The 25770-nt window shown below is 40.6% G+C and overlaps 2 protein-coding genes across 6 annotated transcripts in view; one reads left to right on the top strand and one right to left on the bottom strand.

Annotated features, from left to right (window-relative positions):
- Positions 1-601: 601 nt before the first annotated feature.
- On the bottom strand, positions 602-17754 carry mmp16b (matrix metallopeptidase 16b (membrane-inserted)). Of its 4 annotated transcripts, none has more exons than XM_069692239.1 (11): positions 17309-17754; positions 15190-15338; positions 14921-14935; positions 14421-14537; positions 13043-13347; positions 9241-9435; positions 8620-8837; positions 8390-8528; positions 7261-7411; positions 5026-5141; positions 602-4542 (listed from the first exon to the last, which is right to left on the bottom strand). In XM_069692239.1, the coding sequence occupies exons 1-11, from the start codon at positions 17435-17437 to the stop codon at positions 4181-4183; spliced, it is 1896 nt and encodes a 631-aa protein (XP_069548340.1). In that variant the 5' UTR covers positions 17438-17754; the 3' UTR covers positions 602-4180. The 4 variants fall into 4 exon arrangements, with proteins under 4 accessions (XP_069548340.1, XP_069548342.1, XP_069548341.1 ...); XM_069692241.1 differs by having other exon boundaries at positions 9274-9435; XM_069692240.1 differs by lacking the exon at positions 14921-14935.
- A 6215-nt stretch (positions 17755-23969) lies between these two features.
- The window catches only part of egfra (epidermal growth factor receptor a (erythroblastic leukemia viral (v-erb-b) oncogene homolog, avian)), a 41999-nt gene continuing 40198 nt past the window's right edge, over positions 23970-25770 (top strand). For both annotated transcript variants that reach the window (XM_069692258.1, XM_069692257.1), the window contains exon 1: positions 23970-24233. In XM_069692258.1, coding sequence (XP_069548359.1) covers positions 24152-24233 — 82 coding nt within the window. In that variant the 5' untranslated portion in view covers positions 23970-24151. The remainder of the gene's footprint in view (positions 24234-25770) is intronic.

The raw sequence follows: 25770 nt of genomic DNA, 5'->3' as shown, positions 1-25770 counted from the left end.
AAATTTAAACATACAAATTTAACTTTTCACATCTTTAAGATTCTTTTGTATTTTTTGGTGAATTCCTGGAAGTGGTAAAGACACAATCTTGAAAATGTTTGTAGCTTATGAAACTTTTTGGGTTGTTTTTGTTGTTAAGAAAATCTTCACAAAAATAATGTTGCGTGTGCCATGTGGTGTTTTTGTTGTTTATTGTTCTTTTTTCCTTTGGATGAAGGAGTTCCCTACATACAGTCCATGGAAATGAAGCACACATCCGCTAAAACTGTCAAAATGAATTGAGTTCAACCCTCCGGCAGCACATTTCTTTTAGGGTTTGGGTAAGTCACCTCTTTTTACTGCATAAATAAATGTGATATTTTCTGTCTTCCTAAAATTAAGGCTTTCAAAAAACTTTATAGGTTGTGCTGCTTGCTGTGTGCAGTGATTCCTTTTGTGGCTTTGAACACTAAACTTTAACATACTATATTCTTCATTATTTGTTATTTACTTTGTTTAGTGCCAGTAGTGTGAAATATATCTTGTGACGTGACAATGAACTATAAAACTTTTCACCTGCGTGACTGGAATGTTTGTGTTGGAGCAGGATACAAGGACACACTCATAATGCACTTGTTTTATTTACAACACACAGCATTTTTCCTTATCCATGGAATGGATGGATTAACAAAAAGGTCCAAAGCAGACAGTATACAGTCTGACTTATATATATACACATTATGCAATATGTTTACTTCGCACACACTGTGCCTCTGAGTATATGCTGCATGAATCTGTGTAAAACATCTAGACCGCAGTGATTGCAAAATGCTCATCGTCTCTTCTGTACCCTTCCCTCTCTGGTGCATTGACTAATGTCTAATCAGCCCCATCTACTTCCTTTAATGACACTCCAAATTTGCCCAAATGCTGAGCAGCCTGTGTCAAGGCGCACACAAAAAAAGAGACAACCAGGGACGTGTCAAAGCACTAAGACCTCCTGTTTTTCAAAGATCGAAAATATGATATTTGAAGTGGTTTAAGTGTGAAACGGACTGTTGAAAGTGTGTGTAACCTTTAAATGTTCGATTTACCTCTCAGAGATAAAAAAAAAAAAAAAAAAAAAAAAGAATATTTGCACAAAAATGGATTGTTCTTTGCTGCTGCAGGAGCAGAGGGAGGACAATTACTTGGTAGCTGTGAGACTAGAAAAAAAAATTGCATTTCAAACCCACTTTATTGACAGCTTCTTGCCCTCAGTACAATGCAATGCAAGATTTGAGGTGCTGAGCACACAGGAATAAATACGGCAATAAATACAGTACCGACTTGCCTCACTGGCCATGTTTAATTCATACTCGCTGGAGCCATCAGACCCTCACCACAAACACACAAACTGATAGGACACCACACACGACACTGAGCCATAGGCTTTTTGCTTCCACCTTAAATTACAGTGATCATGGATCAGCATGGACCGATATGCACGGCAATTCAGCACTGCTTTAGGACAGCAAAGATGTTCCTTTCATTACATTTTCTCTCATAGTTTTGACAATCGAGTGAAGACTGGAACAGCAAGGACAGACTGGAAGCTAGTAATTTTTAATGGATCATAAAGCATGACAGTTTGGAGTCTGTCAATGGACCCGGCATAAACCTGCGATGCTGATCAGTCACTTCATTTAACCATAAAGGGAAAGACTGGTACAAGAGTGATCCATGGTCAACAGCTATGAAAGAATAACATCTTAGTTTTAACACCGGCATGCATTGCCCTTATGTAAGTTTTTATCTGTTACAAATGATGATGAATAAAGGTCCAACCCATCAATCATAGATCAATCAATTTACCCTCGCTGGAGTTCATTCAAAGAGAAGAACATTTTAAATCTCAAATTAATTCCTCCTCTGATATGTTAGAAAACAGCTTTGCCTCGATATCGATGGAAGATTATGTCAGATATCCTGTACAGCTGATGTTGATGACCATTTCAAGTAAAAGAGTAACAAAAACAAGGAGCACGAATATAGAAAAACAATCACATGATGAATGCTCACAGATAGATCATCTGGCAAACTCTGAGAAATGCTACACCACATTGTCACGTGTATGGCAGACCAAAGGCAAATACATATTTCATTAGGATCCAGGCGGTGTATTGCATTAAAAAAAAAAACCTTGTGGTGATAGAAAAAGCTCCTGCTCAGTTTAGCTCCATCTCACTAGAGAGAGTCTTTTGTCTTTTTATGGGTTTTATTTTCCATATTTTACTGATTATACTCTGAAACATTATAAGATTTATGTATTATATTGTAAATGAAACATCATATATCACAAAATAGATGTTAATTATTTTATAATCAGACTTAATTTAGCTGGTTTTGTTTTTCCTGTTAATTCCAATAATGATTGATTAGTTCTATAAACATTTATTAGTAATGTGTTAATGTAACATTAGTACAGACTTTGTAATTAAAGGTTAATTATAGTTAGAGTGCATAAAACAGCCTGATTCTGTTATTGAACACGCAGGCGAAACTATGTTCAGCTTTTGTTTCTAATATCCAAAATTCAGACAACAGTAAGTTTCTTTATTTCTGTTGATTAGTTCCTGTTAATGGTTAGAAATGTTTTCTTCTTTACAGAGTTGCTATTCATTAAAAACTTAGTGAGAAGATGGAGCCATCTGGGCAACAGCGCTGGCCACTGATGCAAGGTTGATGAGCTTGTGGTAAATATAAATGTAGAGAGATGATTTTATTTTGTTCAGAAATATGTCTTAGATTTGTTTCCCCTCTTTTCTCACCTCCTTCTCCGTTTCCTGTTCCATGTGAAATATTATGTAAACTTACAAACCTTGTACAAAAGTTGAAAGAAAAAAATATGGATCAGTGAAGCCTGTTTAAAATGTACGGACGACGAACATTGTTTGGAGTATTGGTATCCAAACCTGGCGGGGAAACAAGGGAAGCAGGATGTTAACTGTTCAATAACTGACACTACAGTACAGTACAGCACATATATAATGTAGGTAATTACTCTCTGTCACACACACACACACACACACACACACACACACACACACACACACACACACACACACACACACACACACACACACACACACACACACACACACACACACACACACACCTAACTAACCTTCCCTTTCTCTCTCCTACCCTCCGGTGAGGCACCGAATGAAAGCTGATAGTCGACTTGCCATCAGGTATTTAGCACAGGTTAGCACATTTTCAAGAACGATGAACCTGTTGTGGATCAAACTGTCCTTAATTACTGGTTGTAAGTTGCATTATGGGTAGCCTTCTGTTTATATTCCTACTGTGTCACTCAGTATCCAGTGTCCAGACCAGAGAAATAGAGAGAGAAAGAGAAGGGACTTGAAGCGATCTGTGATTAAGGCAGTCTCATAAATATTGCAGAGAGGTTTTTGGCCCCTGTTTTGGAAATCGACTGCCACAACAGTCTTCAGTTCCTAGCTCTGACTAACGGCTGCGTCCCATCCCAACAGATTACAGAGCAGACGGGTGGATATGAATAGAAATGGCGAAAAGAAAATCAAGAATATGATCCACAAATGTTTGATCCATGGAGGAGAAATATCCCATCAAAAACAACATCGAGCGGTAATCCTCTTTGGAAGAAAAAGGTCATATTTGGTTTGTGTGTCAGTCCTCCACACAATGAGTAATCTTTTACAGGGACCCTAAATTAAAAAAAAATAAAATAAAAAAAAGCACAGCTCAGGGCAATTTAATTAAGAAATAAAAGTAAAGTAGAAGCCTATGTCTAATTTGTCCACTGAAGTTACTGCTAGGGGCTTTTCAAGCGGCGTGCAGAGATGGGGATAGACAAAGGTCCCACTTACAGTAGCTTAACTCTGTCTCACTTAATTGAGTTCATTCCAAGATACAGAAAAAAGTCAAAGCAGATACATACATATTAGTTGGACATAGGAGATGTGGCTCCGTCACTGTCTTCACTCGAGTTCTGCTGAACGTTTCACTTCCCTTGCAGCTTGCACATTATGAGTTCGAGCAGTTTTTCAAATCTGCCAACATGGCAAACCTCAAGTACTATACCCTTTACAGTGCTTCCAATTACTGTACCGAGGGCTTCAAGCAATAACTAGACCTTTATCAGAGCTTCACACCCCTCTCTATACAGTGCAGTCCCTCAGACCCACTCCTGCATGGAGCGCTTGCAGTACAGTATGTGGCGCTGCGTGCTCTTCCTCCTGAACTGGAACACCGTGTAGAGGAGGACCATCATGCACAGCGCCAGAACACACGGGATCGCTATGGCCACCGCTTTCTCCGTACCCCCCGCGCTGTCCAGTTTGATGACGACGTCCACGTCGCCGTTGTCATAGTGGCGTTCCTCTGCCACCGGAGGGCTCCAGTCCCAGTCGGGGTCTGCAGGGAGGCCGTCACAGCCCATGAAGTCCCTCAGAATGGACCTCGGATAGCCGGGCTCCACGCGAAGCAGCTGGTTGTTGAACTTCCAGTACTCCTTTCCCTTGTAAAAGTAGGTAAAGCCTGGATAGAGAATGGGGGAGGAGAAAGGGGAGGAGGAGGAGGGGGAGGAGAGGGGGGGGGTTAGGGACACAATAATTTGATTATTTTAAGATTTATTTTTGCCATTTTGTGTTTGTGTAACAGTATAAAGACAGATGGGACACAAGAGGAGAGAGGGAGACATGCAACAGAAGACCCCAGCTGGAATCAATCTGAGGATGCTGCAGCAAAAAGGTATGAGTCTTATTCAACTCCAGAGACAACAAACACAAAACACATTTACTTACTCTCTTGTATTTTTCATGTATTATATGTACTATTATTATAGTAAAGAGTAGTCAAATAAACTGCACCTTGCTACAAAGCAACATAGATTTTACTCTTGTCAACTTCTAGTTTTCCTCTCTTTTATGACACTACACCTCTATTTCAATAGTAAAGAGATGCTAGTATGTGAAATTACTTATCTACAATCAGGTATTACGGTCAGTAAAGTGGGCATACCGTTGGCTTTATCCACAAAAGCCCCCTGTGGCGAGTCAGGGATGCCCTTCCAGATGGTGATGGGTTTTGGATAACCCGGGTCCATGGTCCTCATGTCCTCATTGTACCTCCAGTATCTACAACAGCACAGGCAGAAATACCAAAACAGTCTATACAGAGGTCATCTGACACCTGATCTTGTAAAAAAAAAAAAAAAAGGATTATACAGATCTGGGTCGATCAGAAGAGGGGGGAAATCACACATTCTTGCAGGCATGTACAAAAAAAAAAATGCAAATACACATACGCAGAGAAATCTGCAGTTTGAGAAGAGTTTCGTAAGATCAAGTAGATTCAAAGCACAAAATACATTTGTCATTTTAACATCCCGGGGACATCTGAAAAACTCGTGTTTGGTTTGGAGATTCCTTTAATGTGTTTACTTTTCATCACCAACCAACTATTAAATTAAAAGAGGTCAAAATGCAAAGGGGCAAAAATGTGAAAACTCAACTTGGCAACGCTTAAAACACACACTGTGTTTTACTTATAACAACCTGACAAAGAGCCCGTGCTGCAGCATATCGGTTAAATAAAGAATACTCCTTCAGTACATAAACTAGTGCTGCTAAGTTGTATTTTTTTTACAAAAGAAAACTCTTAATCAGGGCCTTTGATTCAGGCTGGGTGACAGTGATTCATCAAATGTTGCTGCCCAATGCCTCAGTAATGACAGCTGATGTTTGAGTCAGTTATGTGAAATGATGGCAGCTGATGTTTTGAAACACTGCCTACACAGACTTAGAGGACTGAGTAAAACACTTTTTTTTGTTCATTATACTCTGCTAGAAAAGTCTTTTAAGTATAGAAGATGTATTGTTTTGTCATTGTGATTTAGCTTTCAAAAACAATATAAAAACTTGATATCATGACAGACAAAATCTTACACTGGATCTCTGTTTATCATTTTCATAGTGACAGTCTGCTGTCTATAACTTGATGTCACATGTCATTTTCAGTCTGACCATTTAATGATCAGCGACTGACTTATTTCACATGACCAGAAAAGCGGCCAATCGATCATCCATACTGTGCTTATCTGCCTCACAGATTTGTTTCAGAAGACGCTGTGATTGATGTCCTCCTCATCTTCTGCCACTCACAGACATACATCTTTGAATTAGAGCGAGATAACAGAAACAGAATGTCCTGTTTTGTCAGGATGGGACATCATGTGGTCCAGGATGACAGTATCATGACAAAGCATTTTGTCAGCTCCCACCACAAAGGTCCCATGACCTCTTTGGATATGATTTATCATGACAGCTGAACATGTGAGTCACACTGGCATGCTCTCAAAATGTATGACCCTTTCGATGCACATAGATTCACAACAGATTCTCTCATCTGGTTGTTTTGGAAAAACTCCCTGCACAATCTGGATAAATCCATACATTTAAACAGGATAGTATGCTGTATAAACTTAACAGAAAAGGGCCTAAACTACTGAAGTAACCATTAGGAAATACTGCTGATGCATCGCTATAGATGTTGCGAGGAAAACACCTAATTATCACAGCTACTTGTCTGCATCAGGACACCTTCATGCCTGCATGATAGCTCTGTCTTTGCACTAACCTTGGAAGAAAACACATTTCTTTTCTCAGGTCTTTAGGATTCCTTTTCTCTACCACTCTGTGCACAATGTGATTCTCTGACTCTAAGTAATATCCATTTCATACATATAAGATCCAGTGTTGTTTACATCCACATCACAGTTTCCTGTGCTCTAACATTGGATCATAATGGCCTGAAAAGCCACCAAACATCTGATCACTTACAGAGCTTCAATGATCTATAATAATAATAATAATAATAATAATATGAAAGATGTATGATCAAAAACCTGCAAAAATGTGCAATATCTTGATGGAAACAGTCTAACATTTTTTTTTCCCAAAATAGACTAACATTGCAACAATAAAAAAAGAACCAAAGGGAAGGCAATAACAAATACTTTATATTGTTTTTCTCTTCTCTGTAGGATCCACTCAACAACATAAAACATAAATTATATGTGTAATAAATACAATATAGCACAGTCATTTTATTGGAAGACAAGTCTTTAAATATACATGATATAGCTAAAACCTTAATAGAGATTTCAGCCATCATTTGTCCTTGTACTACTTTACTCCAGAGTTCTGTCCGAATGCTAAACTTTGCAGCAGAAGTGCAGTAATAATCCACACAGACCTGTCTCCTTTGAAGAAGTAGGTTTTGGCGACATCCTCCCACCAGACAGCTGTCTCGATACTCTGTGTGGGCATACCGCTCCCGAACAACGAGATGTCCTGAGGGTACGATGGCTGGAGAGTTGTGTCCTTGAAGACCCAGAAACGATTTCCTAAAATACACACACAGACAAAGTTAGACTGCACTGGGACAAAGACATTATCATAAATATGACCTCAAAAATCACACCAGACAAAACACTGTGGGCTCTCAGCTCATTCAAACTGTATCTGTGGATTTTTACCCGCAAGTCTATTTATTTCTGTTCACATGATTTCAAAGGTCAAACGAATCACCTTTAAAGACTATCTCCACAGCAGAACAGCTATGCAGTCTTATCTGGGATACAATAAACAGCAAGATGATGCTCTGAAGGCAACTCCACTGAGACTTGTTGTTTTGAGTTTTATTGAAGCTATTGTTGCATTTAATTCAGTTTGATCATAAGTGCCTCGGGCAGCCCGAGGAGAATTGTGGTGGTGGCGTGCTCGCAGTAAGTAGCTACACACTCATGTACACACACCCACGTACATACACACACACACACACACAGTTAAGTCCCTCTGAGTGAATAAATCAAGCATGAGGCACTCTGATCCCACTGGGTGACAGATGTCATGTTAATCTGCCTGATGGGCGGATGGCTCTTCCGGATCTGCACCCGTTCTCCCACCATGCAGGATGCAAAAGAACCTCCCAGTCACCCAATCTATTCCACTATGATAGAAGATTAGTGTATGTTAGAGAGCTTAGTGTGAGTTCTCACGTGCACTTGTAGTGATGGAATGCAATATTACATTTATCAAATTGTTTACTCTCATATTTGCAAACCTGCATTTCTTTAAGACACATTATTACAGTTTTGGCTGCACTGATGCCAACGAGCAATCATTTTGGCAAACAGTGTGAAACTAGCTCGAAGAAATGTGCATCATTTCACCCACTGGCTCTCGTGTATCCATGACCAACAAAAAAACATAACAATATCACTCCACAGCACCACTAGTGGTTAAAAGCACCACTGGGTGTCTGTAATAATAATTAAAAAAAAATACAATTATGGAAATAATTCATCTATTTCTTTATTTACCTTTGAAAAAGACAAACTTTCCTTCGCTGTTTTCGTACACAGCATCGATTTTAGGAGGCAGGCCTTTCCAGAAGTAGTTGATCTGCATGGGGTAGCCAGGGACGACTGAGTTGTCCCGCACCCTCCAGAACCACTGGTCCTATAGAGATGGACAGTGAATCACCATCATCATCATCATTCAGAACTGCTTTGAAACCAGCAGCCATGTTTACTCTGATGATGTGCTTTACCTTGAACACAAAAAGCTCCTGTCGGAGGATGGCCAGGGTGTTGAAGCCTCCGTCACAGATGTTAGGTTTGGAGTTGGGGTTGGAGGGCTTGGCCCCCTGCGGAGGGCGATGGGGTCTGGCATGCCGGTCGTGCTTGCGTGGGTCTGAGGGAGGGTGGAAGCGAGGGGGAGGGACTGTTGGTGGGGGCCTGGTCGGTTGTGGAGCTCTATCTGGTGGACCTAAAAACACAAAAACACAAACTATTTCATCTCCCTTCATTACTTCGTAAATACTTTTCTTCTGTATGTTTAAGATGAAGCTATTTTCAAGATTGTTCCCATTGAGATATATTTTGACCAATGCACTTGTTATTTTGGCACAGATTATTTAGCCTCTTTGGCGTTTTGTTAGTTGACTCATGTTGCTTTGAAAATATTGCTTGGCTGCCCTCTTTAACAGCTGACAAATGCTGCTTACTGGCATTCAACCCAGTATGACGGATGCAGTAGCATTTGCAAATGTGACTAAGTTACTTCACAGATTCAGTTTTTTATAATATTTTGTATGTAGCTTGTTGAGATTATATAACACATAAGCCTTCTTTCTGTATGAAGTGCTGTTTAGACTTTCTAAAAATCTCACCATCTAATAAGAGATTCCATGGTGGAAAGTTACCATAGATTTTCTGGATGCCCTGCAGGTCATCATGAGGTAGTTTGAAGTTCTCTGTATCCATGTACTGGTAGAAAGGAGCCATGATAGCGGTGGGGTCGTTAGAGTGCTCCAGACCAAGGGCATGGCCCAGCTCGTGAACCGCAACCAGGAACAGGTCGTTCCCTGGAGAGGGCGAGAGGAAAACTGCACTGAGATAACGAACATGCTCCATCACATGTGGAACATCCAGTACATACAGTGGGTGGAGAAGGATGGATGTAACTGTATGCATTGTGATAAAACATAAACAGCTGCACAGACATACTTATTAATACAAGAGGCCGAAAGTGAAAAGCACATGCAAACAATGAAAACTACATTTAGAAAATTATACAGTTTTACCATTAGCAGGCATCTGCAGAGCTACTGAATAGCCAACTCTATACAGTATTGCTTTTTTACACAAGTAGCTTTTGTACCATATACTACACTGAAGCCACTGAAGCTGAGTTGATCCCTGAAATGTGTGATAGACACAGTCCAAATGGTGGGCAAATTCAATTTAACCTCATCTCAGGTTTTATAGTAATTACTTGATTAATCAATCACCAGAAAACAAATCAGCATACATTTTGATAATCAGTTAACCATTTATCAAGCAAAAAATGCCCAATATGTCCTAATTACAGGGTCTGAAGTGAGAATTTTGTTCTCCTCTTTGTTTTGTCATTGTAAAATGACCAGTTTTGGGTTTTGGCTTCAGTTTTCTTCACTGTTGTTATAATCTGGAAAACCTGTTCGCATTAATGCTCGTCCAGCCACTCTGAAGGGCGGACCAAAAAGCGACTAGTGTCGTTGGGTCAGTTCGTTTAATGATGTTGAAATGTAGTTGCAGCAGTGGTAGAGTATACGCACATGCTGATTGGTTAAAGCTGCTCCAGTCATTTTAAAAATTAACACAAGGACTGCGCCCAGTAGTATGCAACGACTGCAAACGATGCCCTTCGGAGCGTACAGATCCATATACTCATTCAGAGCATTTGGGTCTGGGTACACCAGGCTAGTTACATATAACAATTTTAAGACCTTACTTTGCACTCTCTGGGATAGTTTTAGTTATTTTGCATCATAAGGCAGATGTGAGCCAGAGATCACATAGAGCGGAGGAACAGTCACGTTGCTGCCCAGGACATCCGAAAACAATGAAAATACAAGTGCACGTTCATATAATGCACTTGAAAACATGTTGGCCTCTATTTTATACTACATTTTAACACACACACAAATGGAAAAAAAAATGTCAGAGTCGGTGTATATGGTCAGCATTCAGCTCATAGTGTCAACCTGATTTAAGTAGAAATACACCATTTACGTACAGCTTGTGACCGAAGTTGTCCCCCAGGAGATTGTTGCCCTTTACAACATGATATCCACTATTGCCAACAGTGCTGCACACAACAGCTACTGACCCTCAGCCAGCAGCTAAAAGGTTACACCTCCCCTTCCCCCATTTATCTCACACAACCAGCCTCTTCCACCTAACCAAAAACGTCCCAAAAGGACTCCCAGGAGCCAGACCGGAGCTACCATTAGCGCACATGTCAACATGCAACATTTACAATTGCACTGCTGTGAGAGCCCATTAAAGGTTGCACAGCTTTCCAGACACATAAACTGAGACAGGAGCTTTTCAAAATCAGCCTCAGCACTCCAAATGGATACCCATGGGACACTGCACAAGGGTGAACTTGATTTTGACTTGGGAGTCTGAGACAATTACCATTAGAGTATGAGAACAAAAGGGAGAGAGGAGAGGAGCTGATGGGTGGCGAGCAGTTTCCGAGAACAAACACAATGTGGGCTGCAACTCTCCTCCCCCACTAATGGGAGGATAGAGTGTAAGCGTATGGTACAAAGATATTAATGAAGCAGTGGTGCTCTGACAAGCCAGGCGCGCTGTAGGTAGAGTAATTAAAGTGTGTTTGGTTGCACGGCTAAGAATGGTATCTTGTTGCTCTGCCAGGATTTCTGGTGTGATGGCTCCTGACATGATGTGACGTCCATTTATATATATAGTCTATTGTCACGATAGACTATATATACAAATTAATGTGGCTTCCGGGTCTGAAAAATTAGACCAATGCAGAAGTGCCTTAAACTGCAATACCACCGAGGGACGCTACGAGTTGGCTTAGAAAAGCCTCTGTCTCCATTGACTCTCATTCAACTTCTCTCATGAAATACGACGTCAATACATTTTCACCACTGGTCAATATGGTGTCATTTGCATAAATCAATCCTTCTAATTCGTTTTCTGGTGGTCCATCTGAAAATAATCCCATCATTAATTAGATATTAGGCCTCAAAAAGCGGTATGTTTGGGGGCGTGTCTGTTTGATTGACAGGCCTGTGGTGCAGTCAGGTCTCTGCTAAATGTGGGCAGGGCATAGTTTCCTTTGGGTTCCAATGAGATCGAGTCAGATACACCGCTCGCAACTACCCAGCTTGTCCAAATATGGTCACTTCTGGCTCAAAAATAGTCCATGGACAAAATACCAAACTCGAGGCTTCAGAATGGCATTTCACAAACCAATGATGTCGACCTCGGACAACCCCCCGGGCAGAAAAATATAGCCAATGTCTTGATGTCATGAACTGCAGTTTCTCGACTGGCCACTAGAGACTGGCTCCAAATGTGAGTCAATCCCCATAGACCCACATGTAAAAATGGCCAATTTTACAGCAATAATAAACACGTTCACAGCCTCGTACATGTAACGGTTTTAGTCTCTATAGCTAATTTTCCCATTCATGCCAACTGTACCGGGTTGAATTCTTATATAACTCACCCATTTAAATTGTATTAAGTCTTAAAGTTATGCATAATTAAGGATGTGGTAGCTCTGAGTGACAGGTGGGTGCTGATGGGAAGCTGTATGCAAGTTTCAGTAACCAGGCGCCATGCGGCCTGCCTCAGCTCAATTCACACACCACCTCTCTGGGTAATTTTTGGATGAGCTGGGAGTGAGGCTGCCAAGATGGCGACGGCCAGATCCACTCAGAACTGAGCCTCAAAACTGCTCTTCAGAAAACCTACGAGGGATTTTAAGAAGGCTTCGTACATTTTTTTATGCACAGTTTATAGATGTGACGTGACCTAACATAAAATCTGTAATGGCATGAATATGTAGCATATCTATTACTTTTACATAGACCTCTTTGGAAGCTTACCACAGAGATAAATCAAATTCAATAGAACTGAATAACCATAATCATGTGCCAGCAACCAATGTCTTAAAATAGCAGGGCTTTCTATCCTGTCGTCTGAAGAGCTTATTACACATGAAAAAAAACACCAAAATCCTGACAGATGGGGTGATTCGTCTTTACAGAGCACAGCCGGATCAAAGACATCTCTGCATTCTTTGTTTTTGGTTAAGCATCCCTCATACGCTGCCCTGCGATACCATCTCTGTCATATTGCCCTCCTGCCCAACCATCTGTATTTCCATGATCTGCTTTTCATCAGTCCCTTATCTGTCTCTCCTGTTGAGTGCTCTTTTTTTCCTGCATGCTTTTCTCACTTCTCCCACACTCATTACTTGTTTACCTTCCTGTCAAAATTTAGCATTTAATAAGCTCAATTTCTCTACTTTGTTTTTATTTATCTTTTAATAGGTTCCCCTCCTCCTCCCTGCTGTAGCTTCTCCTTTGTTCGCTCCATTATTGGTGGGTCTTTGCCACCTTGTCTTACTCATTACATTTTACGCCTACTTTCTCTTCCACTCACCATCATGGTTGGGGTTCCCCAAGGTCCAAGGCTCATCTGAGTCAAAGTGTGTGTCCCCTCCAATGCCCGGGCCTGGAAAATAGGCGTGGGCGAGAAATCCTCCCTCCCCATCGAAGGGCGAGCTGTCACCGTGAAAACCTGAAGCGAAGATGATGGTGATGTCCACGTCACGCCTGCCAGTCTCCAGGGCGCTGTATGGAACAGCCTCAAAGCGTAGGGGAGTCACGCCCTGCCACACGTCAAACGCCCGCCGGATGGCATCATGAGTCTCCCGGGCGCCCACCTTTGGCGTGACATTTTTTATGCTGTAGAAAAAAAACAAGAACACCTATTGAAAAGGTTGCTGCGAGATGGAGTCCGTCTGGCTAAAAATGTAAGTTGTAGTTTACATAAAAGAGTTTGCAAAAGTAAAATAATTTGAAACTTAGGGGAACAAAATATTCAGGATAAGTGGAAATTAAAAAAAAGCTCTCCGCGTCCACCCCTTTCCTTGTTATCCCATTAATTTTAAGTGAACAGTTTCCCTTTTCAGAATGAGAAGACACGAAAAAAAAAAGTTGCACTTGACACAACTATTTCAAGCCCAGCAGCTTTCACTGAACTTTTAACACAGCAGTCGTTATCAGTGTCTAGCAGGCAGAGAGGAATGGGAAATCTTCTCCCTCTCTCTCCACTCGTTTCCACGAATAAAGTGCAGTCAGCAGCAGCACTGGCTCAGCACTGATTGACATTCCATTAGGAGAGGTGGCTCATCAATTCAAATTCAGGGAGGAAGGAAGGATTTGAATAAATTGACAGTGTTATCGTCTATTACTGCAGTAACCTGTCAATTTGCAGTTGTGCCAGAGACGCGTTTATCGGTTCTCCTCAGAACCTATTAAAAGCGTGGGCTTAATCAGGCCAGATAAAATGAGAGTTTGAATATTTCTGCTGAGATTATGGATAATTTACACTCTGGATTTTCAAACAATTTTGGATGAGGGAGAGAAAAGCCCTCAATCTTCCTGCTACTCTGCGAAAAATTGTTTTGTTTTATGAAAAGGGAAGAATAAATGGAAGACAGCCTGATCCCATTTTTCATTTTGCCAGCAAGCTATTTATACATTAGAGAGCAAACATACTCACACTATGTGTTAATCTATGTGTTTTTGAATGTGCGATTGTCACTATATTTTTGTGTGCGAGCCCCCACATATGTGACATATTTGTTCAGTCTCTATGACAACATGCAGCATGTGATCCCAGGTGGTGAAAGAGGAAGAGATGAGAGACAGAAGAGAGCGGAGAAAATTGACACCAGCATATTTTAATGTGAGCCCCACAATGAGAACTGCTAAACTGAATGGTCTCTATGACAACTGCCTTCACTGTCTCTCACCTGTAGGTTATGTGCGTACGCTGCCACTTCTGTCCTGTCAGTGCGTATCGCCGCCTCCGTGACCTTGAAGCACTTTTGAATTTGTCCGGAACACCGCAGCGTGGTTTTTGCATCCAACTTAAAAAGTGATGAGGGAGAAGGAGACGAAGAAGAGAAGAGAAGAGAAGAGAAGAGAAGAGAAGAGAAGAGAAGAGAAGAGAAGAGAAGAGAAGAGAAGAGAAGAGAAGAGAAGAGAAGAGAAGAGAAGAGAAGGTGACTTTAGTTTGCGAACTACAAGTTGGATTCATTGTTTGCATCACAAGACAACATAAAGCAGTGAAGTGAACGCAGCAGTTCTCTTCCTGACAGGTGCCAAAGAATCACAGTAGCAAAAAATAAGGGATGCAAAGTGCTGCTAAACTTCTCCAAACTACAGTCCTTCTCATTCATACCACATCAGATGTCATCACTACTACAAAAACAAACACGATACATACTGTAGGCAAAACATGAATTCTCACCTCAGGGTGATATCACTGCACCATCATGCAAAATGAGAAGAGGGGAAAGCATTAAACACGTCACCTGAGGTTGTTTCAGGTGAGGTGATTGGCGGTGAAACAAACATCTCTGTCTGTCCCTCACTGATTCATTGAAATATTGATAGCCCTGCCTTCTGCATTTTAAATGAAATGAGTGGAGCATGTGCATTAACGTGACATCATTGGCCTAATGAAAGTTCACGTGCCCCTCGGCTTGTGTTTGTATGAGCACGTGTGTGTGTACTCACTCCTTGGTTTTCTCATCCAGTGTCCCTGTGACATTGAGACCATAGACACGCTGCATGGCAGCGATGGCTGAGTGCATGGTTTGGGCCGAGCGCAGGACAGACATTCCCGGTTCTGTGCGGGGAAGGTAGCCATACCTCTGTAGCCATCCCTGCAAAGGGGGAAGAAGCAGAAAGATTTGGGACTTCATATCATGGTTATTTTAAGACTTGCTGCAGACTCTTTATTTGAAAACTAAGATTTAAGAGAAGGTCTGTTGACCAGGATGTTGCACATTTTGCAAGTTTGTTCAGATAATAAATGAGTTCATAATTTTTTCAATTTACATGTATTTAAGAAGCTGTTGCAATGTGTGCAATACATCAAAAGTGAAAGATTTTTAAAGAGTCACTTCTCTTCATGCATTCCCATTAACTGCCACAATGAACTTGATTCTCCTTCACTGTGTTTGATTAGATCTGCTCCCACGTGTACCTATTTCAATAACATTCATATTTCAAACAATTCTGGGAGGTTTTCGCGTACATACACGGACCACAGACTCACGTCCACCACAGCAGTTGGTTTATATTGCACAGAGGCACCACAACCAGAGCTTTTAATAAGGCTAAAAGTACTGTTTCTTTGTGTTTCCCTGCAAGTGGTGCAATGAACTTGTTGGGAAAAAGTGGGCAGAGAAATGGCAAGATTCCAGCTGCAAACCTGCTTCTTTTAATCTCCAGTCTGCTGCCAATCACATAGTAAAAAAAAAAAAATCAACATAAAATATGAAGGTGCATCATTTATTCTGCATCTCAAAAGATGCTGTGACCAACCACTGGTAGCACAAAACTCCTTCACTATCAAGACAACAAAGAACGAGCTGCTGTGGTTGTATTTCACATCACAGTGTTCCTGAAATGTTAAGAAGCTTTTTATTGATGTTGGTACAATTTACAACAACACACAAAACACAATGGTCTTTTGTTTGCTTAAATAGTGTATGCAGCAGTGGTTTAGGTTTAAATCTGTTTGTGCAGAGGCTCTGTGGACAGCCGTGCAAATGCAAACAGCATCTGAATCCCTTCTGGTGACCTTAGTCAGTGTTTGTGTCTTGCGGCTTCCGGTCAGCGTACATGTGCAGGAGTGCGGCCCTGCCTCCTCTTGCCCTACAAAGCCGGAGTGATACAGAGACGGGAGGTGAGCCCTCTGAGCATCATCCAGGGGTCACTGCCAAACCCAATCCTGAAACCGAGGGCCACGAGGTGCCCGAGCTATCCACAGCTGTCCACATGCCAACCAGCTGCCTCCCTATCACCACACGGCCATGAGATATGTTCCAGCTAGCTAATCTGACTAGCTGTCTCCTCTGTCCATCCCTCCCCCTTCTGCCTCTATCCCTCTTTCTGCTTAGCTAAACGCCTTGTTTATCCTCCCCCTCTCTCTCTCTCCTGTGGGTGTGTTTCCTGTGCAAGTAGTTTTGTTTCAAAGGCACAGATTTCACTGAGATATCGGCAAATTTCAGTGAGCCATAAAATTGAATAATGGTGTGTGTTTGTTACTGCGAGCCTAAGCATTTAATTTCTTCAGAGTGGTAGGAGTGGAGCATGTGGTGAGGGTGGAAATGACATAAATTAATCAGGTACAAAAAAGCAAATCCTATTATGCAACTTGTGTCTGTGAATGTTTCATCTCCTCCAACACTATAATGCTGCCAAAGCATATCTGACTTCATGATGACCTGTCGGAAAAAAAAAAAAGAAAAAAAAAGAAAGTATATCAAGCAAAATACAATGCTGGAGGGCATCTGTGATAAAAAACAGAACCGCTCTGAGTGCGATCATATTTGGAATCAGTGGGCTGGATCAGTTCAGTTCATGGACCGCAATGTAATAACCTCAAATGAGCATCCTTCTGTTTCATTGCACCCTACAAATGAGGAATGCGCGATGTTTTCTCCGTTCAGCGCGTGAGCTGTCCTGATAGGCTCACAATGTCTCCATGTTATGCGTTATGGTGATTGTGGCGGCCGATAGCGTGGGGGGGGAGCGGACATATATGTTTTCCACGCAGAGGCAGATGATGTGGAGGAGAGAGCACGGTCATTTATGATAATCGGGGAGGGGAGGCCATTTATCTTACCTCAACGCTGAACTGATGATCCTCCTCTCCGGACACGGCAGACGAAATCCAAAGCAAAAAATGCAAACAGAATGCTGCCGCGTAAAAGCAATCCGATGGTTTTCTTTTACTGGAGGATACTAAGGTCATAATGACCTGTTTTTCCCGAGTGTTTATTAGGAGAAGCCGCCCGTCTGCTTTGGCTCTTGTGTCAAATGAAAACCATCGGGCGAACTGTCAAGACAGATTCAGATGCAAACGAGAAAAAGGACTCCGTGTTTTATAAAATCCCCGATGGTGGCATAAAAATGTTCCGATGTCAAGCAGAGGTAACTCGGCACGTTAGACCCGCTGCCCTCGCCATTCTTATTTACATCAGGGGCTACATCTATCCAGCAGCATCAATGGCCATGTACAGTACCCAGTCTGCGCAAGATAGGCTCCCTCCCGACTTGACGCCTGCGCTTTGATTTCTCACAGCGCAGCGCTGCTTGGCAGCATCATGAGAGCTGCCCTACAGAGTGCATAAGAGATGAAATACCACACATCAGAGCTGCCCGTGCATCTGACTTTTACACTGCAAAGGCCACGGCTGCGTGCAATTTCAGGCTCACATGTGCAGTCACATAGTTTGATCTTAAATTCCTGAGGCTAAACAAAGGCCCAGGTCCAGATTAGGAACTGATGCCTGCATTTCTCTGTGGATGCTTTGGTAAAACCAAAAGGTTATCTACCTTTGTACACTGACTAAACTGAGCTATAGTAGTATAATATATATATAGATAGATAGATATAGATATATAGATAGATAGATATATAAAATATAGCTTGAACCATGACAATAATTACTGTTAATATATAATCTTCTTCATAATAATCAAGCTCAGTTAGGCTCCATCAGGACACACACTGGCCTGATAACTCATCATGAAATATTTGTCGTACAGTTAACTACATTGATCTCTGGCCTGACGACCCAGAACAGAAGACCTAACAGATTCCCAACACATTTATATCTCCTCCAGCACTTTACAGTATTGATGGTCCACTACCAAACAACAACCTGCCTCCAGCAACACGAGCCACCAGATGGCAGTGTTTCTCTGAGGAACGTATACACCAGCTAACTGCTGACCGTCTGCCAGGACACTGAAGACACAACGACAAACTGGAACCTGAATCCACCCCAAACGTCAACTAATGAGCCGAGAAATTGATCTGACATTGATTTGATATGACAGGCAGAAAGGGCGTATGGACAAGAGTGAAGAAGAAAAAGCTCATGAGAAAATCGTAATCTTAGTAAAGACTGTTTAATGTTTATGGACAATCAGGAGAAAATGCTTCTGCAATTTTTTATTGGTGATTTATTTGGGGCACTAATGTAATAAAAAAAATAGGAATTAAAAGATTGCATTGGGCACCCATCTTTCCATTGTCAGAACTATTCAACAGTTCATGATGTGGAGGCATCAATGGAAACTGAGATGCCTAACGAACATAAAGGTGTGTCAGGTTTATCCTGCAACTCTTCTGTCAATGGACCAATCATTTTAAAAGGAAACCCTAAGAACCGTCTCCTCTAGAGACACAGTCCACATCTGATGTTCATGTTCATGACACTTGGAATGAAACTCATCTGCCAAGCTGACATATTTGTGGCTTCACAGTCCGCTGCAAAATAGGCATTGCTGCAGCTAGTTTACTAACGGTCAAATATTTTAATCTCTTTTTATTCACACTCAGAGATTCCTGCAGTTTGGTGCAATCTCTAATCACTGGTTTGAATGGATTTGATGGAAGACAGCTTCAGGAATGGAGACCCTCGAACCAACTGTGCCAGAGCTATCAAAACACTTCAGTGCACAGTGTAATGATCAAAGATTACACCTTAATGAGGTTCCTTTCAGAAGAGTTTGTCTAAGATTTTTTTCCGAAAATAATATACAGGGATAATAACTATTACAAAGTACATTTATATTATTAGTCCACCATGTTTTTCTTGCTATTTGATTAATTATTTACTTGATTTTTGTTTTTTAAAGACTTCACTGATTTTAAAAAGTCAATAATACTGTTAAAAGTTACCAATATTGTCACTGAAGGGTGTTAGTATAACAATCATGTTTTTTCTTTCTTTTCTTTTTTCTTTCTCTCTCCATTTTTCATTTAGCCATTCTGTATCCTTATGTTCACTCCTTTATCTATTTTACACTGTATGTCTGTATCGTAAATTTGACTTGTTTATGTTTTTGTTATCCACGGTACTTTAATTATTACTATTTATTGTTAGTTTTACCTTATTTCTCTACCAATTTCTGTAAAATGTCTAAAAATAATAACAATTTCTCAAAATATACTGTCACTGTGTGCTTGGTGTGACACACACATTACAGCTTTACAGCCCCATAACCGAATCACAGTTGGGGCCTGAACACACAGATCCTTCAGGAGATTATTCCCATCACTCGTAACTGTGAAGAAGGTGTACCATGTTTTGAAACAGGATGTGACTGGTTGAGAAGTTGAGAAAGGGATTCCTATTGAATTAAAACAGGTTCATTCATTTACTTTGAGGTGTTTACTGTGTAACCTGTTAGGATGCCATGGAGACCACATGCTCTGGCAAGTTAACATGGCTCAGAGCCAAAGAACAGGGGCCTTGTCAGGAAAGGTAAATCACAGCGACGCAGTCACATGTTTTATCATTCAGTGTGTGTGTGTGTGTGTGTGTGTGTGTGTGTGTGTGTGTGTGTGTGTGTGTGTGTGTGTGTGTGTGTGTGTGTGTGTGTGTGTGTGTGTGTGTGTGTGTGTCATCACAAAACAAATCGTTCCTCCATTCAAATATTTGCCTATACTATTTTATTTACTAAGTTTAGCTGATGGAGAATTGCCTTGAGGGAGGCAGATGGTGAGATACAAGGTAATCGCAGAGGCTTCTCTAATTAAACCTAATTAATTGGTACTTGACAGTTTGTTCTGAATGCCCGAGGTTTTTTAACCATACCACTGAAAACAGGATTTAGGATGCTATTATTAAAGCTTTTACGGATTCAATCACATCTAATCCAAGTCTTATCTCACATGTCAGAGATATGGCAGACATCACAAGCGACCAAAATAGTGCAGAGATTCACAAAAAGGATAGCAAAATATGAAATAGTAAAGTCAATTTCTAAACAGATAAATCTGCCTTATGACGATGTTTCAAATATGTTTGATCTTGGGCCATCATTTGTTAAATATTTTTGCTCATTATCCTCCAGGAGAATTATATAATGTATAATTCTGCTTGCTGAATAAAAGCTAATCATGAGCTTTCATATTAAACGCTTCCTTTTTGACTCAGCTCTAGTTATTATTGTAGCTCAAATGTATTTGAAACAAGATCTCTCACATCTAAAACACTAAACACTCCGATTCAACTGATTAAGTCACCCTTAAGTGACGGAAATCTAAAAACATGGTGAAAATATTCCTTTAGAATTCACCTCAACCTGATTCAAATAGCTTGTTTTTCTATCATATATAATGTGGAAGTAAGCGGTGCTGGTGGTGTTTGGGGTTGTGGTGGGGGAGTTGTTACTTTCCTGTGCATGTTTTCAAAAGCATAGAGATGTTGTTGGTCCATCTGGGCCCCGTCATGCAGATCAGACATCGGACCTTCAGGATAACAAATCATCTCCCCCGACAACGTGGTCACATTACTCTTCTGCCTCACTGGACCACTTAATAAGACTCTCTGCATAAACATCAGTTCAACAAATGTGCTTTGTACTGTTTGTGCTTAAAAGAGCTCAACCTGCAAATAAAGTGCATTAATTAACTCGTACTGCTGATCAATAATGTTCCGTCAGGCACTAAATACCAGTACAGAGTAGCTTTTCAAACATAAGCAATGGAAAATGAAAGAATATTGAAAGGTGGGATCTCTCACTCCCCAATTTTCTGGACATTATTCTGCTTTAGTTTAATGTTTCCGCTTATTTCAGCCCTGTAAAGCACATTGAGCTTCTGAATAAGCATAGGATGGCAAAATTAGACACCATAATCACTGTAACTGCCTTCTTTCTTACTGTGAAACATTTCATAATTGAGAAGTTGGCCAGTGGTGTAGAAATTGGCCTTTGAGTAAGAAACCAAGGTGATTTCTTCCTCCATTTCCTTAATCTCTCCCTCCCCCCTTTAATGAGCGTCTACTGTGGCTTAATATGAGGCAAACCTTGGTTTCAAAACATTTTACACAAAACTCTGAGTCTTATTCAAATATACGACCCTGAAGTAAAGCTGAAATTACATTTTCATTAAAAGTATGACGGCGATATTTGACCTTTCCTGATCTTCTTTATGCAACTTGGATCATTTTAAATCTCGTGTCTTAATAGGGTTTCCTTCAGTCAACCTTTCTTTCCTCCGTTAACGAACTGACAAAGGCTGTGGACTTTTTTAATTCCTGTTTAGCAACAAACAGTCAAACTGACAGTTGCATCACATTCAGAAAACAGCACACTGTGCTTTCTCACGTGAAACGTTAGCCTCGCTTTACGTAATTTCTCATCCAGGAGAACAGTCATGATTTCAGCCAACACAATAACCCCCTCCAACAGCACAACACAAGACAATTTGCTGAGCCATTAGGCTGCGGTAATGAAATAAACACCGGTATGAGAAATGATTTCTATCACTCCTGTCCCCACAGAGTCTGACACGTGTACAACAACAAACACATTTGAGCAGCTTGAACTACACTCGGCTCCTATAAGACAGGGACTCTGACATGTTGTCCATCCAACCCCTGCTTCACACTGATGCTGATGAGTGTCTTTCATACACACAGAAATTAATTAATGGTTAAATTGCAACAGGATGTCAGACCTTACTGTATGTGTTGTTTTTATGGGCTGAATTCAATGAAGCCTCTAGAAGCTATTTGACATCCTGTCATCAGCATCCTGACCTACTTTTACCTTGCTGTTCGCCTAATATATCTCCAGGGACATCAGCGTTCATGCAGGTCAACTATAAAGTGAAAAAAATCCTTCGGAACGTAGACATTTGTTTGTAAAAATTACCCTGAACACTCTACAGTCTGCCTGCAGTCTTTGATATCACTCAGCATTAGTGTCTTTTATAAAACTGATTTTTTTTTCCCCTCCTATGAAAAATCAAAATATCAGGTATGAAAAGGATCTGTTATACTCCTGTTAAAATTAATTAAACATATTTTCATTGATCTTTTTATAGACATGCTAAAGAGACAAAATCACATCAAAGGCCCATAGAAATAGATTCAATCATCAGGTAATGACTGAGCCCTTATGAGAATGAAAACCAGTAAATGTTCAACTATATTGTATCATCCCTCTTAATAACTGCAGAAAAAGTAATGTTTTCAAGTGAATGTTCATGTTTTGAGTGCACTCAAAAGTTGAGCACCAACTTACTGTAAGTAAATAGACGCAGACCAATAAATCAGTCTGGTGTCAGAGAGGATGAACTTTTCACACCTTCTGGTATCATTTTATAAACCAAGTGCAAAAATGTCAAATACCAACTAATTTAGTAAATTTCTTTGTCATAAATTATCAAAACATTTTAGGGATCACCATCAAAAATGATCATGCATTCATCTAAGAAAACATTTAATATAATGTTTAGTAAGTAAGCTCGTATAAGTAAATGTTATCAGTCTGTTCTGGTTATCTTCGTTGGTCATCTCGTGCTTCACCAAATTGAGGAAATAGGCCATAAAAGCACGCCTGCCTGCTACTATTATTGTTTTCTGTTTACTGAAGGATGTTTATTTAGCTTCTCATTTATTACTGTGACGCTGGGAGCAAGTGGTCTAACAGCAACTGAAATAAGAAAATGTTTTTTTACATGTTGAAGCTCTTTTAATGCAAATCATGTATATTTCTCCATGCTGCAGGCTAGTTTTAGGGAATATAATGTCCTATACAAAAGTAAACACAAGGTTTGTGTGTGTGTGTGTGTGTGTGTGTGTGTGTGTGTGTGTGTGTGTGTGTGTGTGTGTGTGTGTGTGTGTGTGTGTGTGTGTGTGTGTGTGTGTGTGTGTGTGTGTGTGTGTGTGTGTGTGTGTGCGCGCGCGCGTGTGTTTTTATATCCTGCTGGGTACTTAAACCTGACTACCATACTGGATTGGTTGTGATGAATGATTCTGGTCCACTCGCTCAGGTGCAACAGGAGGAGAAAAGGCTGTTCGCTGTCCAAGACTTCCATTATCCACCATGAAATTTGAAATCGAGCAAAATTTTAATATCAGCGAAAATAAATGAAATTCAATGAAATATTGAATAAATAGAAAAGATAATTGAATTGAACAGTATTAAAACAATATTATAAATAGGATGAAAATATTAACATAACGAATATAAGTGCTATGTATAAGTGATACAAAAAAAAAAAAATCATTTTAAAGCATTACAGTCAGGGTTAGTTGTGATGGTTAGGTTGGGGCTAGGGAAAGCATTTCGTCACATATGTCAGTGTGTGTGTGTGTGTGTGTGTGTGTGTGTGTGTGTGTGTGTGTGTGTGTGTGTGTGTGTGTGTGTGTGTGTGTGTGTGTGTGTGTGTTGCCTACCTGAGCACCGAGAGGCGCATCTGTCCTCCTTCCTGCTGACGTCAGAGCAGCCGGTCCGTCCTCGCTGCCTGGGCTCGGACTGCTGAAGATATCTGCGAGGAGGAGGAGCTGTCAAAGTTTGAGTTTCCCGGAGAAGGAAAAAGTGTTTTAGTTGTCGAGAAATAAAAAAAAAAAGACGTGTTTTCTAAAGTGTCGACAAAGCGGAATATCGCGCGTTGTTGGTATGGAATGACATTTTCTCACCAGGGGCTTCAAAAACAACGATGGCAACCCGTTTTCTTTCCAAGTGGATCCGTCTCACCTCTCTGCTGTGGTTGGGCTCCTGTGTTCTGGCGGAAAAAAAAGGTATGTTAGGTTGCTGGGTTGTAATGGCAAGCCAGGCTTTCACTTTTCTCTCTGCTTGTCCGGCGTTTTCATAAATCACAGGGAAATCACAGGCTGGTCACGAAGCCGCAGAGAAACTTGATCCAGCGGGGGAGAAAAGTTTCTCACAGTCTCGCTGCTCAGTCTGTGACCTGGTTAAAAGCTACACAGAGAGGCTCCAATAAAGTTTAGCCTTAAGTTTCAGTATGGGATAGATAGAGATAATGAATACAGTTCGCGCTTGTACAGTGGAAACGTCATGATTAATTGGCCAATTAGTTGGATGTGCATATGCGCACAAATGCGATAACTTGGCACAACTTGCCAAAAATAACAAAGAAACCAAGTACGAACTTTTGCACCACATTGATGATGCAGTGAGGGAATGTGGATTGTGCAATTTACAGGCGTATTTTTCCCAGGCGTCTTTGGGAGTCTTTTTAAAAAATAAAAAAAAAAAACAGTTTTTAATCTCTTGTTTATAAAAACATTATCAATTTGTGAGCACAGTGTGTTTGCTTTTCATTTTCTGTTAAAAGTGTCTGACCGAGTTTGGCAGGCAAAACTAAAACTGGGACATGCTGTCACCTTGAAACTTGCACTAAAAGTAGGCTACACTTTCTTACTTGTCCTCCCTGATTTGAGATTTCTTTTTGTGTCCCACTCAGCTGTTCACATTCATTTTTACATGTATTTTTGAGCATCCTCTTACAAATAAATGAAAAACTGGTGCTCGTGCCCAACTTGCATCTCGTCCTCAGGGTAAAATTAGAGCAAAACCTGAAGACAAGTCACTTCATCTTACTCGCACAGTTGAAATAAAGCAGAGTCTGTCAGTGTGAGGCCGGTGCATGAAAACACATGCTGTTTCTTATTTTTTTCTTGCTCTGCTTGATCAAATGCTTCTCTGTTTTGGCAATGAAGTAGAGGTCACATAAATCTCATTTTTCTTTAATGACATGACAGCTAGTGTTTTGACTGTTGTTTCATAGTTTTTCTTTCATTCAAATGTAGTTACAGCTGAAATTTCTGAAATTTGATATATATAAAAAATTAAACCCACCACTGACCCTGCATCTAAGTGGTTAATTAAATGTTAGCATGAGAATAAAAACGATGAAACTATGAGAACTAGTCAAATATTCACTCGACATTTGTTTGAGTGACTCACTGTCAGGAAAGAAAGTGACCAGAACTATTCCTTCACTCCATGATGATTTGAACTTCCTATTCTAATGAATCATCATTGCCCACGCTCATTGAAATGTTCTTCCTCCCTGTAAGCAGATAAGCGTGTGCGTTCAGTGCCAGCAGCGCACGTGTAAGCTGCATCTTTCCGACCACTGCTGGTTTTCAGACAACCATAACAAATCAAAAGTGTTTGGGAGCCAAAAAGAGAGTCCCTAAATATTTCTGGGCTAGACTGTGCACATTTCATGCCGCAGCAAGTCTCCCACAGTAAATAAAGATTTTGGAATTTGATTAAGACCACAGAAGATTAGTGATGTGCAGCTGTAAT

The sequence above is a fragment of the Brachyistius frenatus genome, unplaced genomic scaffold (assembly GCF_029030835.1).
Source record: "Brachyistius frenatus isolate BFR_SWC_R1_liver_20210118 unplaced genomic scaffold, ASM2903083v1 Contig_12, whole genome shotgun sequence".
NCBI classification, from domain to species: domain Eukaryota; kingdom Metazoa; phylum Chordata; class Actinopteri; family Embiotocidae; genus Brachyistius; species Brachyistius frenatus.
This window is presented reverse-complemented; position numbering and strand designations above follow the sequence as displayed.

What these genes read in the sequence shown, in the direction of transcription:
- mmp16b (XM_069692239.1), bottom strand. Translation starts at nt 17,437, where the DNA reads ATGACCTTAGTATCCTCCAGTAAAAGAAAACCATCGGATTGCTTTTAC. An exon ending in AAAGTTTGTCTTTTTCAAAG is followed by an intron (nt 7,412 to 8,389) that starts GTAAATAAAGAA and finishes TGTGTATTTTAG; the next exon opens with GAAATCGTTTCTGGGTCTTC. An exon ending in TACTTCTTCAAAGGAGACAG is followed by an intron (nt 5,142 to 7,260) that starts GTCTGTGTGGAT and finishes GTGCTGTTGTAG; the next exon opens with ATACTGGAGGTACAATGAGG.